The following is a 13,364-nucleotide window of genomic DNA, read 5'->3' as shown; positions in this document are numbered from 1 at the left end:
ATAAAGGGATAATTAATTGAAAATCAAGTTAGAAATTATGTATGTATTTATTTGTGTATAAATTAGAATAATTATATATTTTTTTATCTTAGACAAGTAATAAGGGGGATTTATAATAACTTATGTACCTCACCAATTAAACTAAATCCCTCAATAAAATAAATATTTTTAACAATATTTTTTGAATTTTTTCTAAACCTTTTACCCCTTTCAGTTTATCATTTATATTATCTTTACTTTTTAATTGAAATTCAATATATTTTAATGAAATTATTACAATATAAATTATTAAACAAAAATATAAAATATAATTTTTATACTCAATAATATTCATTTATTACAAATTTTTAATTATAATATAATTTAAAGGAGAATGCTAATATTCATCATAGTTAGTTTGCATTGCCATTTAACACAAAAAAAGTGGACTAAAAAACCATTAAATCTTTTGCTTTTAAATTTTTTATTCAAGGACATTATCTTACTTTATCATTAACTTTAAAAATAAGAATGTTTCCCATAAATATAGGAGAGAATAGTGAAAAAAAAAAGATGGGAGAGAGAAAAAAGATTTTTTTTTTAAAAAAAATAAATGATAAAATACTATAATATCCTTAAATTTTAAATTTTGGGAAACAAAACAACCAATAATTTTATTGTTCAAATTTTTTGTGTTGAATGTTAATGCACTCCAACTAGGATGTTAGCATTTCCCTAATTTAAATATTTTAAAGTATTTATTTATATTATATATAATAAAATTTAATCATATATAAAGCACATATTACTTATATATAAACAAAAATAAAAAATCAAACTTAAGTAATAATAAGATACTTTAAGGGTTCAACAAAAAATATATTCTAAGGGTGTGCTTGGATTGTATTAGATTGGATTAGTTTTGAGGGGAAAAAACCATCCAATTCCATCAAATCCAATCACTTTTCTTAATTTTATCATTCAATCAGTTACAAATTTAGATTTAGTTACAAAACTTGATAATTATATTTATGCATCTTAACTTAAATAAAATATTTAAAAAAAACATCTCAAATACAGTACTTAGTATAAAATTTATCTTTAATTAAATATATATATATATATATATATATATATATATATATATATATTATAAATAAGGGCATAAGTTATGTGATAATTTTTTAATTATATCAAAAATAATAATTTAATACGAATGATATCATAAATAAAAATATATATAAGTTTGAGTTGAATTGGATATTTAAATGCAAATCCAAAATTCAATCCAATTTAATAAAAATCCATTTCTTCAATTTTGTTATCGATTCAGTTTTTTAGTTTATTCAATTTTTTTTTGGGATCAATTTCTTTTTTTATTGGTTTAGATCGTTCTATGAATGATTTTATTAGCAACCTTTTTCCCTTTACTTTCTCAAATTTACAGGCAATATTTTTTATTTTCCCCCTTTACTCTGTCTCTCGGATTATCATTATTCGTTGATATAAACTAGTTTCAGATAGAGTGACAATGCGAATTAAAAAAAATAATGTAAAATGATAAAGTCAATTGGTTTTAGATAAATTGAGATAAAAGAAAAAGTTTCAGATAGATTTTTTCCGAATATCCTAAATATCTAATTAAATTAGACATACGTGTATTTGAATTTGAAATAGAAATACTAATCCTAATTAGTAATTACCCACACCACCAATTCTTTCGCTTTCTTTCTCCATTCAAAGAAGCAATGGCCAAAGTTTCCTCCGACGAGAAGGTTCTTTATCAATTCCCGGCAAATCTTAGGGTCCTTGCCGTTGATAATGACCCCTCAACTCTTGAGTTCATCAAGAACACATGCAGTCAATGCAAATACGAGGGTTAGTTTGATATACAATATTTAATTGCTAACTATTGTTTAGAGAAAGATATATAATCTTTGTTTTGTTGATGATAGTTTTTACCTTGCATTGCAGTTACCATACACACTGAATCTCCACTTGCATTGAATCTTGTGCGGGAAAAAAAAGATCGTATTGATGTGATACTCATCGAGGTTCATATGCCAACCATGAATGGGTATGAATTCCTTCAGCATGTCAGCAAGGAAATTGATGTTCCTGTTATTGGTATGTAAAATAAGTTGTCCTTTGAATTTTTAGATAAGTTTTGAACTTGTTTTACTTATCAAGTGCAATATATTATGCAGTGATGTCTCTTGATTACAGCAAGGATACTGTGATGAAGGCTGTTCAACTTGGGGCGTGTGATTTTTGGATTAAACCTTTGCATGAGCATCAATTCAAGAATATGTGGACGCATGTTTCTAGGAAAGCCCTGAATGAAAATAAGATACAAAAGGGTTTTGGCAGCTTGGAAGATGATGGCAGGGGAAGAAAACTAGGGAATGATAATTCTGAATTTGCTTCTTTTGATGTCGTGAGAGATCAAAGCAATGGCAATAGCAGTTCCAGGGAAGCTGCTGCTGATGTTGATGAATCGGAGCATGAGCATTGTGGTCCCTCAACAAAGAAGCCCCGCGTAATATGGTTACCAGAACTGCATCGTAAATTCGTCAAGGCTGTCAATAAACTTGCCCTTGATCGTACGATTATTCAATTGTTGTTTTTCTGTATTTACAAAACTAGAAGTCTGGAATGAATTTATTTGTTGTTATTGCGATACATACATGATACATACTTGTAAGTTATGATCTATCACTTACAATTTTCTGCCTAAATTATTTTTCAGAGGCTGTGCCAAAGAGAATTCTTCAAGAGATGAATGTACCAGGTTTGACAAGACAGAATGTTGCTAGTCATTTACAGGTTCGTTTTTAGGTGCCTTTCATTTTCCATGCTTGCAATTGGTTACAAGTTACCTAAGCAAGTTAATCATTCTTTGTATAAAGTGAATCCACCAGCAGTCTAGGCAGAGCAACTAAATCTAAATTTAGTAAGTTTTCATAGTCAAATTAATTGAAAGAAGCTTAAATTAAATAATAAGTCTCAACTGCAATGTAGAAGCTTACATAAAATATATGTGTTAAGTGTCAACTTTTATTTCAATCCAAATTGAGTAATTAATATTATTATTACTTTGCATGAATAGTAATTAATATGTATTGCCATTATGATTTGATCACTAGTATCTTATATTATTGTTGCCATTGTGACTGCAATATTGATTCGCAGAAATATAGAAATTTTTTGAAGGAAAAATCTAGAGTGACACAGACACAGGAACACACTGAGATGCCATTGCCTAACATGGTTCCAGGGACTATAAAAAACAGGGTAGGTGCATGTGAAAGACACGCTGAACAAGCTTTGGCAGAATGTCTTTCTAACATTACCAATAATTTTCCTCATCCTCAGCCCATAAGGACTCAAGCTGATCCGTCTATATACGGAGCACGACCCCCATCTAATGCATTGGCTATTCAGAGAAGCAATGCGTTAGTGGGTTCATTGCAGCAGCAGCAGCAGCAGCTGTCACTGATCAATCAACAAATTTCTCCAATCATCTCTCGGCAATCTTCCATGATGATTTCTGGAAATCCAGCTTCTGTCTTTAGGAATAATGATTTCGGTTTACTGTCGCCTCAAACTAGTAATCCACTCAGCGTTGCTCAAATCCATGGTGGAAACACCACAGGTGGAAGCCGTCTTAATCGGTATACTGCTACTACAACTTCCATTACCCAACAGCTTCAAAATTCAAGTTTGACAAGTGGTGCTGTGAGATCTTTTCCTGCATCAGTGCCTCCCGATGGTTCACTCTACCAAGAATCTCCTAACATATCGGCAAGTGGTTTTAATAACCAATTTTTTTCCACAGATATAGATGATAACACAACAAATGAGGAGCTAAATTCAAGGAATAATCCAGAGAAGGATCACACGCTCTCAAAATGATATCTCTGAATTGAATAGTAGGAAACTTTTAAATTCCTTTTAACAGTATCGTGCTTTATGTTTTTGTGAATTTCACTAATCTTTTTGGATATATTTTTGGCCACGTTATATTCTGCATATTTTTTGTGTCATAATTTTCCTGCACAAGCTTTCAACGTACGCTAGGCAGTAATTCATACTTTTAAATAACCTTGTTATACAATTCATATATCATTCATTGCCAAATCCATGTGATGTATTATATGTGGCACCATCCTTATAATACAACGTCAGCTTAGTAATTAACTAAGCAATACTAATGCCTTATAATTCATGTTTTTATATATTATAACTGAGAAACTTAGCAATACTAATGCCTTATCATTCATGTTTTTATATATTATATTTCTTCCTCTTCAAAAAATTATATATCATGTTTATCAAAGCAATATTTTTTATATAAGGGGTCAGAAATTTAAGTCTTTTTTTTTGCTGATTTTATTTTATTATATTTTTTAATATTAAGTTCTGAATTATAATGGAATCACTCAAGATCTTTTTCTATAATTGTACTCAGAATATTATATTTTTATTAATTTTAATTTTTCACGCTAACTTGATTATATTATATTATTTATTTTACTTAGTTTTTTATTCTGATATGAGTCGAACCTCATTCAAGTTATACAATATAAGTTAAATTTTAATCAATATTAATTGACAGAGACATTTAATCAAATACGAATTAATATTTACCGATAGATTCATACATATTGCTTGATTTTATTATATTTATTCTTGAATTTAATTTTTATACACTATAAAAACTTTTACATTTTCAATCAATAAGAAATTATTATCGGTATGACTTTTAATATAATTAAAAGTAAAAGTCAATATTTCAAAAAAAAAACGTAAAAGTTAATAGACTTATAATAATTTATAATTGGATGATAATGTAAAATTATTTTATATTACCAATAATACAAGTAGATCATACGTATAAGGTTGACTTAATGATAAATGTAAGCATGACAAGTGTACCTGTCCAATATTATTATGAGATAATAAATGTTTTAGATTATTATTATAACCTTACAATTTTAATGGATTAATACTTGTTTTATGCATGTAATTATTGTTTTTCTTATAATTGTATATAATTTTTACTTAATTTCATGTTGAGTTCAAAAAATAAATGAGAGTAAATAATTTTTACTTAATATTACTAAACACTTCGAATTTCAACCACGATAAACAAGATGTTATGATTATTATTTTTTAAGTTATTGAAAAATTAACGAGATCAAATAATTTTTACTTGAGATTTCAATTTAATATGTTATAATAGATTTAGTCCAATTAAAAAAAAAAAACGAGTGAGTATAATTTTTACATCCCAACAAGAATCCTAACTAACAACCAGTGTCAACTACATAACAACCCAAACCACACTAAATTCTCAACACCTTAGATCTTTGTTTAATTTAAACTAGACATGTGTATTTGAAATTGAAATAGTTGCGTTAATTCCTTACTAACAACCAGTGTCAACTATATAACAAACCAACCACAGTAAATTCAATTCAAATTCGTGTTTGGTTACTAGGTCAGTGAGCAATGGCCACCACTGACGAGGAGGTTCCAACTCAATTCCCAGCACGTCTTAGGGTCCTTGCGATTGATAATGATTCGACTGTTCTTGAAACCGTTAAGCAAATGTGTAATGAATGTCATCATCAAGGTTTGTTATACCATATTTAATTGTTAACTATTTCTTAGAGAAAGCTTAGTCCTTTTTTGTTGTATGATTGTTTTTATGTTGCAGTTATCACATACTCTAATGCTCTACATGCATTGGATCGTGTGCGGGAAGACAGATATTGTGTTGATGTGATACTCATTGATGTTAATATGCCAAACATGGATGGCCATGAATTCCTTCAACGTATCCGCATGGAAATTGACGTTCCTGTTATCGGTGTGTCACTAAACTAGAGCTATATACAAATTTCAATTCATATATGCGAGTGTTGAAATTGTTTTACTTATTAAGTGCAATCTGCAGTGATGTCTTTAGATGATTCTACGAGCACTAAGATGCAGGCTATTAAACATGGGGCTTGTGATTATTGGAAAAAGCCTTTGCATGAGGATCAATTTAGGAATATGTGGATGCATGTTGCTAGGAAAGCCTGGAATGCGAATAGAGTAGATATGAAATCTGGCAGCTTGGAAGAAAAGCCCCAAGCAAATAAGGGGAAATCCCGTGTAATATGGGCAGAAGAAGAACGGCATATCAAATTTCTCGACGCTGCAGAGCAACTTGGGGGGATTGACAGTATGATTCTTCAACAATTGATTTTCCCTGTTTTGTTTTTGTTTTTTTTTTTTTATATCCACATAGTGACTAGATTTCTTTAGTGGTATTGTTATACATGTATAAGGCCTAATGTGACGGTTCCAATTTTCTTCCTTAATTATTTTCAAGAGGCTGCGCCAAAAAGAATTCTTGAAGTGATGAAAGACCCTGGTTTGACAAGAGAGCAAGTTGCTAGTCATTTGCAGGTTCGTTTTTTCCTACCAACCATCAATTTAGCTTTTGTGACCTAAATCTAAATTGAGAATTAATTTTCAGTAAGGTTTGATATCCAATTAATTGAGATTTGAAAGCAGCTGGCATGTGGCATATAGGAAATTACTACATATTGGTACCAATCTTGTTTTGTAGTGTTCTAAACAGTATTTAATATCACATTGGCAGAAAGTTAGACATCAGGAGAAGAAGAAGAAGAATAATTCTGATGAGGTGAGGAAGTCATTGCCAAACACGTTTCAATTAACTACAACAGAATCCAGTGTAAGTGCCTATGGAAAAATTGAGCGTCAAGCTTTTGCTGTTAATGGCCTTGTTCCTTGTAAAACACACACAGGCATTGGTACGGAACTTACAAGTGACTTGATGCCAAAAGAGGAGCAATGGCATGCGAAACAAGGCATGACATATGATCATCCAGCTCTGTCAATTTGTCCTCCTCCTCACATTCTCAATCATCATCAGTCCATGATGAATGTAGATGAAGAATCTGGATATGGGGTATGGTCTCCATCAGCTATACATGATACCATGAGACTGAGGCAGGTGCAAGAGCAGGAGCAGCAGCAAATGCAGATGAACTTCCAGTCACCTTGCATCTTCCACGATTATACTACTACTCCAGCATCAGCATCAGCATCAGCATCAGCATCAGCATCTTCCATTCCAGAGCAGGTGCAGGGTGGATATTTTTCTGTTCCAAATACACTCATTTCCCCATATAGCTCTAGATCCGATGATTCAATCCACGAGGAGTCTCCTGAGAACTTTGGATATGATGACGAATCATCATCAAACTAATAAAAACAATATTTTCCCGTTCCTATAACATAGTTTTTCATGTATGTTCGTTTTATGCAACTATTTGGACTTTTTCATGTAGGTTCGTTTTATGCAATTATTTTGGACATTTTCATGTAGGTTCGTTTTATGCAACTATTTAATTTGGACGTTATATATTTTCTGTTAGATATTATACTGTTTTTTTATTCTGGTTGTTATTTATTTAATATGACGAGATCTTTTCATTTGTTTTTTTTATAACAGAATTCGTAACTCTATTTGAAGTAACTTTAAATACATTAATTTTGCAATGTTAATTATATAGATTTTAAAATGGTAGTAACTATCTTATTTTAAGAGTCAACCATAATCTTCATTTCTAAATATAAAATATCTAAACAATCTGTGTAAATATTTGCTAAATACAAATTGTTGGATATTGATTTTAGTGTGATTTTAAAAGAACCAACTATGTTTTTTTTTCTACATGTATTGTTTCAATATTGTTCGGGACATTGTTAAACTTTAAATATAAATATTTCTCTCCAGGATCTAGTTAGATGTGCATGGTACTTTGTAAGTCAACACGTGATTTTTTATGCATGTTGTGAAAATAATAGAATAACACATATATTCAAATTTCGGTAAAAAAAAAACATGTATATTCAATCTAGCATATGAAAGAGCTTCAAACATTTTGAATATGTTTAAATAACTTTTAGTCCCTCGAGTCTTAACTATTTTAGATTTAAATTCAGTCCTTGATGTTTTTTGCTCATTTAGTTTCTATCGAATTTCAGATGACTAATTTTAATATTTTTTTAAAATTCTATTTTTAGTCCCTGGTTTATTTTTATTATCCAAATCAATCCATGAACTTACTTTTGCGACCTTTACCTATTTTAGACCTAGAAAATAATTAGAAATATAAGAAATTTAAATAGTTTTATTCAAACAATTAATTCGAGAATATTAAAAATTCAATAACTTTAATTGATCTATTTAAATTTTCCTAAATTTTAAATTTCTTAGAATTTTAATACCTTCGAGAAGTATACCCGTTCAATTGCATGTGTCTCATTAGTTTTTTTATGTTTGTTTCAACATGACTTATCTATAAAAGAATCATAAGATATACTAAATACACCAATGTAAAGTACAACCACAAGTTGATATATATTAATTCTTAATGAGTTTATTCATAATTAACTAAAGTTTTTAGTCCCTCAAGAATATGTTTTATGGGGAAAATGATGCGCATGTGTGTATATTTGATATCTATAGAAGTAAATGACAGAACATTTCCTAACAGAGATAGACAAATGTAACTTGTTGAAAAAATTATATAAAAATAGAATAATATATATATATATATATATGGATATATATATATATATATATATATATATATATATATGTTAAGTTTTAAAAAATATATGGATAAAATCAAATATATCGACAATGTAAATTTATTCTTAAGTTAAAAAAATATTTAAAATTATTGTCGTTTGACGTCTGAGAATGTAATTTTGTGAAATATTTATAGATTTTTATTATTAAAAAGTGACATTTGCTATCCCAAAACCTTCCCTTAAAATAGAGTTAATACTTAATAAAATGATGACCCAAATATTTCTAATTATATTAGTCATTTTTTAAAAAACATTATAGTCATGTCATTAGAGAAAAGATAGCATAATATATCCACAACATACTCAAAATGAAAGAAACTTTTTGAGAAAATAATATTTGTTAATCATTATACGAGTCCAACTAAAAGATTAATTAATGGCTTGGACGTGCTGTTGAAAAAGGAGAGGAAATTGTATAAAATTTTGACATGTGACACCAAAGACCTGAATACCTTCCTTATGGATGTTGTTAATAGAAAAAAAGAATAGATAGATATTATAATCATATTATTAGGGGGAAAAAAGACAACATAATATATCCAAGACAAACTCAATAGCAGAAAGTTTTTTAGAAAAAGTATTTATTAATCACGATACAATACGGACCGTCCAACTAAAAGATAAATTAATGAGCCAATACCAACTACTCCCTTTGGCCCTCTAATTACAAGAAAAAGTCGATTAATCTATGCTTATTACAAAAGTTAGTTAATTTAGTTATTAATATTAAATTTGTCTATAATTATAATATTTTTCAATTTATTCTTAATTTTATTGGGAATCTATTAATTTTCTCCAATCTCTATAGGAGAGAAAAAGAGAAAATTCAAGATATTTTAGTCAAAATAATTAATACACAAGAGAGATTAAAAAAATCTTATAATAAGGTAAACAAAAAACATGTCTTATAAATAGGCAGGGACGGAGGGAATATATTAATATCAGTCTAATTTCCAAGCTGTTTCCCGTAACAGATTCCTAAGAGTCAACTTCAGTCCAAAACAAAGAGGCACAAAATACAAATCCACATCCAACCTTAGCAGTAGCACGGTTAAATCACAATGCCTGGAACAATATGTGAGGGAAAACTACGCCTTGCCTTTCCCAGCCTGAAATGATTGAATCCTTTGTTGCAATTTTAGTATCTGCAAGGATGACAAGAAATAAGAGATCGGTCATTTGCAGGCTCCATCTAGCTAAAGGGAAGGAATCATTTACCAATGCATGAAAGTGGATCACTACACAACGTGTTTTCTGTTCTCTTGACAAGCAAAGATCTTATCAACCAATATTTATCATAAATACTTTATCCGAAAAATATTAATATTAACATATCATATAATTATTTATTTTTTATTTACTCATTAAAACCATATAGTAATAATGTTAGCAATAAGACTACTTACCTATGAATGTTCAATGTATCTAAATTTGATATGCATGATCGTCAAGATGACATCACATAATTCAACAATTGGATTTACAAATTTTGTATTAATAAAAAGTTATTAACGTGAGTAAATGTCAAAAACTTATTACTGTAGTAATTTGATCCCTTCCCAATAAATAATTAAATAAATACATTATAAAAAATAAAACAAATTTCAAAATCTGGATATTGAAAGGGCATGCAACTTATCTGCATCAAATATCCGATGCAGTGACAAAATCAAGTAAGAGCAGAAACCAAAGCTAAAAAGTAAAAAAAAAAAAAAAAACTAAGCAAGCAAAAGTTACAAACCGTATCTTTCTTGCTATTTTGCTTCTCTTCCAAATCTTGAACAGTGGCATCCAGACGCTTCCTGACACACAAAGACCACTTACATTTGTGACAACAATCATAAAAATTATAAAATGCTTAAGATACCAAAACCAACCCTACCATAAAATGAAACGCGGATGGCAATAAAAATATGAACAAGCCAGCAACAATAAACAGTATTCAAATTTAGAAATAAGGGGAAGAGAGGCGACAGAGAATCAATATAGGAAGAGGAAATGTGCCTGTTCATATCATAAATATCTGGTTTAAGTTTTGTGCATGCTGTTCAATGTTCACTGCCTAACACAACCCTACTCTTTTATTTGGGCTTGGACCCAGTCCTGTAAAGAGTTGTAATAAAGCACAAATAAGGCAGAATGTTTTATGAGTCTATGACTCTTCAATTTAAGTTTAATTAAATGTTTATTTTTCTTATCTATTATTTTCTATGATGTGTGTATGTGTCCAAATGTAATTTTGCATTTTAGTTGGAACTTACAATTCATTTAGGACCCTACACTCCCCTCCCCTCCATCCATTTAACATTGAAACTCCATTTGACAGCCTTTCCCTTGGCGGTGCTTTACAAGGAAAGAAAGAAAGACAGATGGAAGACCATACATAAACAACAATTCAAAGATAAATGCTTTTCATTTGCACTTCCCAATGGCCTGAAATTGACCTCCTACAAACAATCCAAACTACTCAACAGTAGCCTGGCTTTAGTGGGCTAGGATTACCCATTTGCTTCAAAGAAAAACTAATTATAATGGATAGTCACTTATAAACAACAGATTCATCTAGTCTACCTATTTTCTCTTTTTTCTAAACCTACAAAAATAAGCCTATGTATTGGACACCAATTAGTCCGTTTCCATTCAGATCTACAACCACTGAAGATAATCATACCAGTTGAAAACAAAAACTACTTCATCCTCTTGAGGAGAGCCATGATGGTCAAACTCACACTCACACATAGTTTCCAAGTAAAAGCAAAGTGTAAACTGGTATCCCTTTTCCTGAATGACTAAACATTTAAAGACACTCATGATAAGCTAATCATATGAATTGAAACCACAATTAAGAAACCCTAATACCCATAAAAATAAAAATAAAAAGCTTACAATTCAGCTGAGATGTATTCGATTCTCTTGCGGACATTTGCATTGGCCTCGGCCAAATCTTGCTTAACAAGTACTGGCCCAATCAACTTATAAACATTTGCGTCGTCTTTCAATAAATCCAGTTCCTTCATTAAAACACACAAACACAATCAGTGAACACAACAAGAACAAAAAGAGCCAGAAGATGGATGATAAATAATTAAAATAAATTAAAAATATAATTTTTTTTTCATCAGGAGAAAAAAGGGTACCTTAAGGACGAGCTCGTTCTCGCCAAGCTGGACCGTGTATTTCTTTCTCATTTGGTGATTCTTCGCAATTTCTGTTCGTTTCAGGAATTAGAAAGGTGAAAATAAAGAGTAATAGAAAAGAGGGAATACAATAGTAAGAGTAAGCTTGCCCTTTTGAAGCTTGCTGAGATCATTGGCTTTGTTCTCCAATTCGCGTTGAAGATCTCTGAGGTTCGACGAACTCATTGCGTTTCTCAGTTCTGACCTTCTTCGGTTCATTGTGCTTTTCTTCTTCTTATTGTTGGGTCGGCCCAAACCCTTCAACGGACCAGCCCAATCACACTCACTCGATTCTCTTATAAAAGCATAAATTTGGATGGTTCTAAGAGTTTTTTTAAAAAAAAACAAAAAATAAAAAAATAATTTGTATTTTATAATGTGTAATACGCTAATCAAATTTAATACGCAAACATTATAATATTTTTTTTTATCATAAAAATATGAAAAATTATTTATATCTTATAATTAAAATAAATACCAATAGTGGTTTTGCTGATTTTTTTAAAAAAAACAATAAGTGATTCATCCAAATAAAATTAAGCTTGGATCCCTAAAGCAAGATTTCAAATTTAAACCTTATAGATGAAAAAAATTTAATTTAGAGAAGAGGCTCTACTTAAAATAATCAACCGGGATTTTTAGCAGAGATTGCTTATAACATAGTTACTTAAAAACAATATATGTTAAATCAGTTTAATATTAATTTAGATTGTTTAATGAAATAAATCTCTTTTTTCATAAAAAAAACAAACAATTTAAGACCTTAATTTTGATAAAACAGAATTCAATAAGAGATTTTTAGATAACGCGTGAAAACACATTTAATGATTCATACTATTATTTTAGGTTGTGCATTGCACATATCAAATCAAATACGTAAATGTTATTATCACAAAAAAATGAAAATACGATTCATATCATAAAATTAAAGTAAATATATATCCAATGATTTCAAAGAAATTTGATAAATTTGTTTAAAGGAGAATAATAAATATATCTATGTATAATAATTATACAAAAGTCTATAACATAGGCTGAATAAGCCAAATCGATACGTTGGATGGAAAGCTTCAATTGATCCTTTTATTAAGCTTTAACATTGGTGGAGTCTTGCATGATCACATGGGGTAACTTGATTTGTGGTTTTCTAGAAAGTGTTTGGTAATCCAACTAGCTCAAAGGCATAATTGTTTGTGATTTATATATCATTGTCTTCTCAAGGGCTTGGAGTGATGGAATCATATTCTAAACTTGCATGTGGATCCATTCCACCCCTACATACTTCTCCTTCATCAATTTGACTCATGTGAAGCCAATGTCTGCGCTGTTTGGATGGCTAAGTATGGTACCCACGTAAATTTGTTTTGCAATTAACTTATGAAATTGTTTTGGTATTTCATATTGATTTAATAATTATCCCGGGTCTGTGGTCATAATTTTGACGTGGATGGATATTTATGTGAACTTTGAATTTTGAAGATATTTAAAGAAAGACGTTTAAAATATTATTTGATGAAAATGAAA

At 29.7% G+C, this 13,364-nt stretch overlaps 3 protein-coding genes across 3 annotated transcripts; 2 read left to right on the top strand and 1 right to left on the bottom strand.

The window, feature by feature from the left end:
* Positions 1-1,727: 1,727 nt before the first annotated feature.
* Positions 1,728-3,894, top strand: LOC114424739 (two-component response regulator ARR14-like). The gene is made up of 5 exons (XM_028391577.1): positions 1,728-1,857; positions 1,954-2,106; positions 2,187-2,582; positions 2,729-2,805; positions 3,172-3,894. The coding sequence occupies exons 1-5, from the start codon at positions 1,728-1,730 to the stop codon at positions 3,892-3,894; spliced, it is 1,479 nt and encodes a 492-aa protein (XP_028247378.1).
* A 2,072-nt stretch (positions 3,895-5,966) lies between these two features.
* Positions 5,967-7,414, top strand: LOC114421586 (two-component response regulator ORR21-like). Its single transcript, XM_028387594.1, has 3 exons — positions 5,967-6,214; positions 6,365-6,441; positions 6,638-7,414. The coding sequence occupies exons 1-3, from the start codon at positions 5,974-5,976 to the stop codon at positions 7,268-7,270; spliced, it is 951 nt and encodes a 316-aa protein (XP_028243395.1). The 5' UTR covers positions 5,967-5,973; the 3' UTR covers positions 7,271-7,414.
* A 2,114-nt stretch (positions 7,415-9,528) lies between these two features.
* Positions 9,529-12,101, bottom strand: LOC114422898 (prefoldin subunit 6-like). The gene is made up of 5 exons (XM_028389460.1): positions 11,951-12,101; positions 11,802-11,872; positions 11,551-11,675; positions 10,406-10,466; positions 9,529-9,809 (listed from the first exon to the last, which is right to left on the bottom strand). Exons 1-5 carry the CDS (start codon positions 12,057-12,059, stop codon positions 9,753-9,755), a joined length of 423 nt encoding a protein of 140 aa, XP_028245261.1. The 5' UTR covers positions 12,060-12,101; the 3' UTR covers positions 9,529-9,752.
* Between the last annotated feature and the right edge of the window lie 1,263 nt (positions 12,102-13,364).

This window comes from Glycine soja, chromosome 8, assembly GCF_004193775.1.
Source record: "Glycine soja cultivar W05 chromosome 8, ASM419377v2, whole genome shotgun sequence".
NCBI lineage: Eukaryota > Viridiplantae > Streptophyta > Magnoliopsida > Fabales > Fabaceae > Glycine > Glycine soja.
The sequence above is the reverse complement of the archived record's forward strand: the minus strand, read 5'-3'. Positions and strand labels throughout refer to the sequence as shown.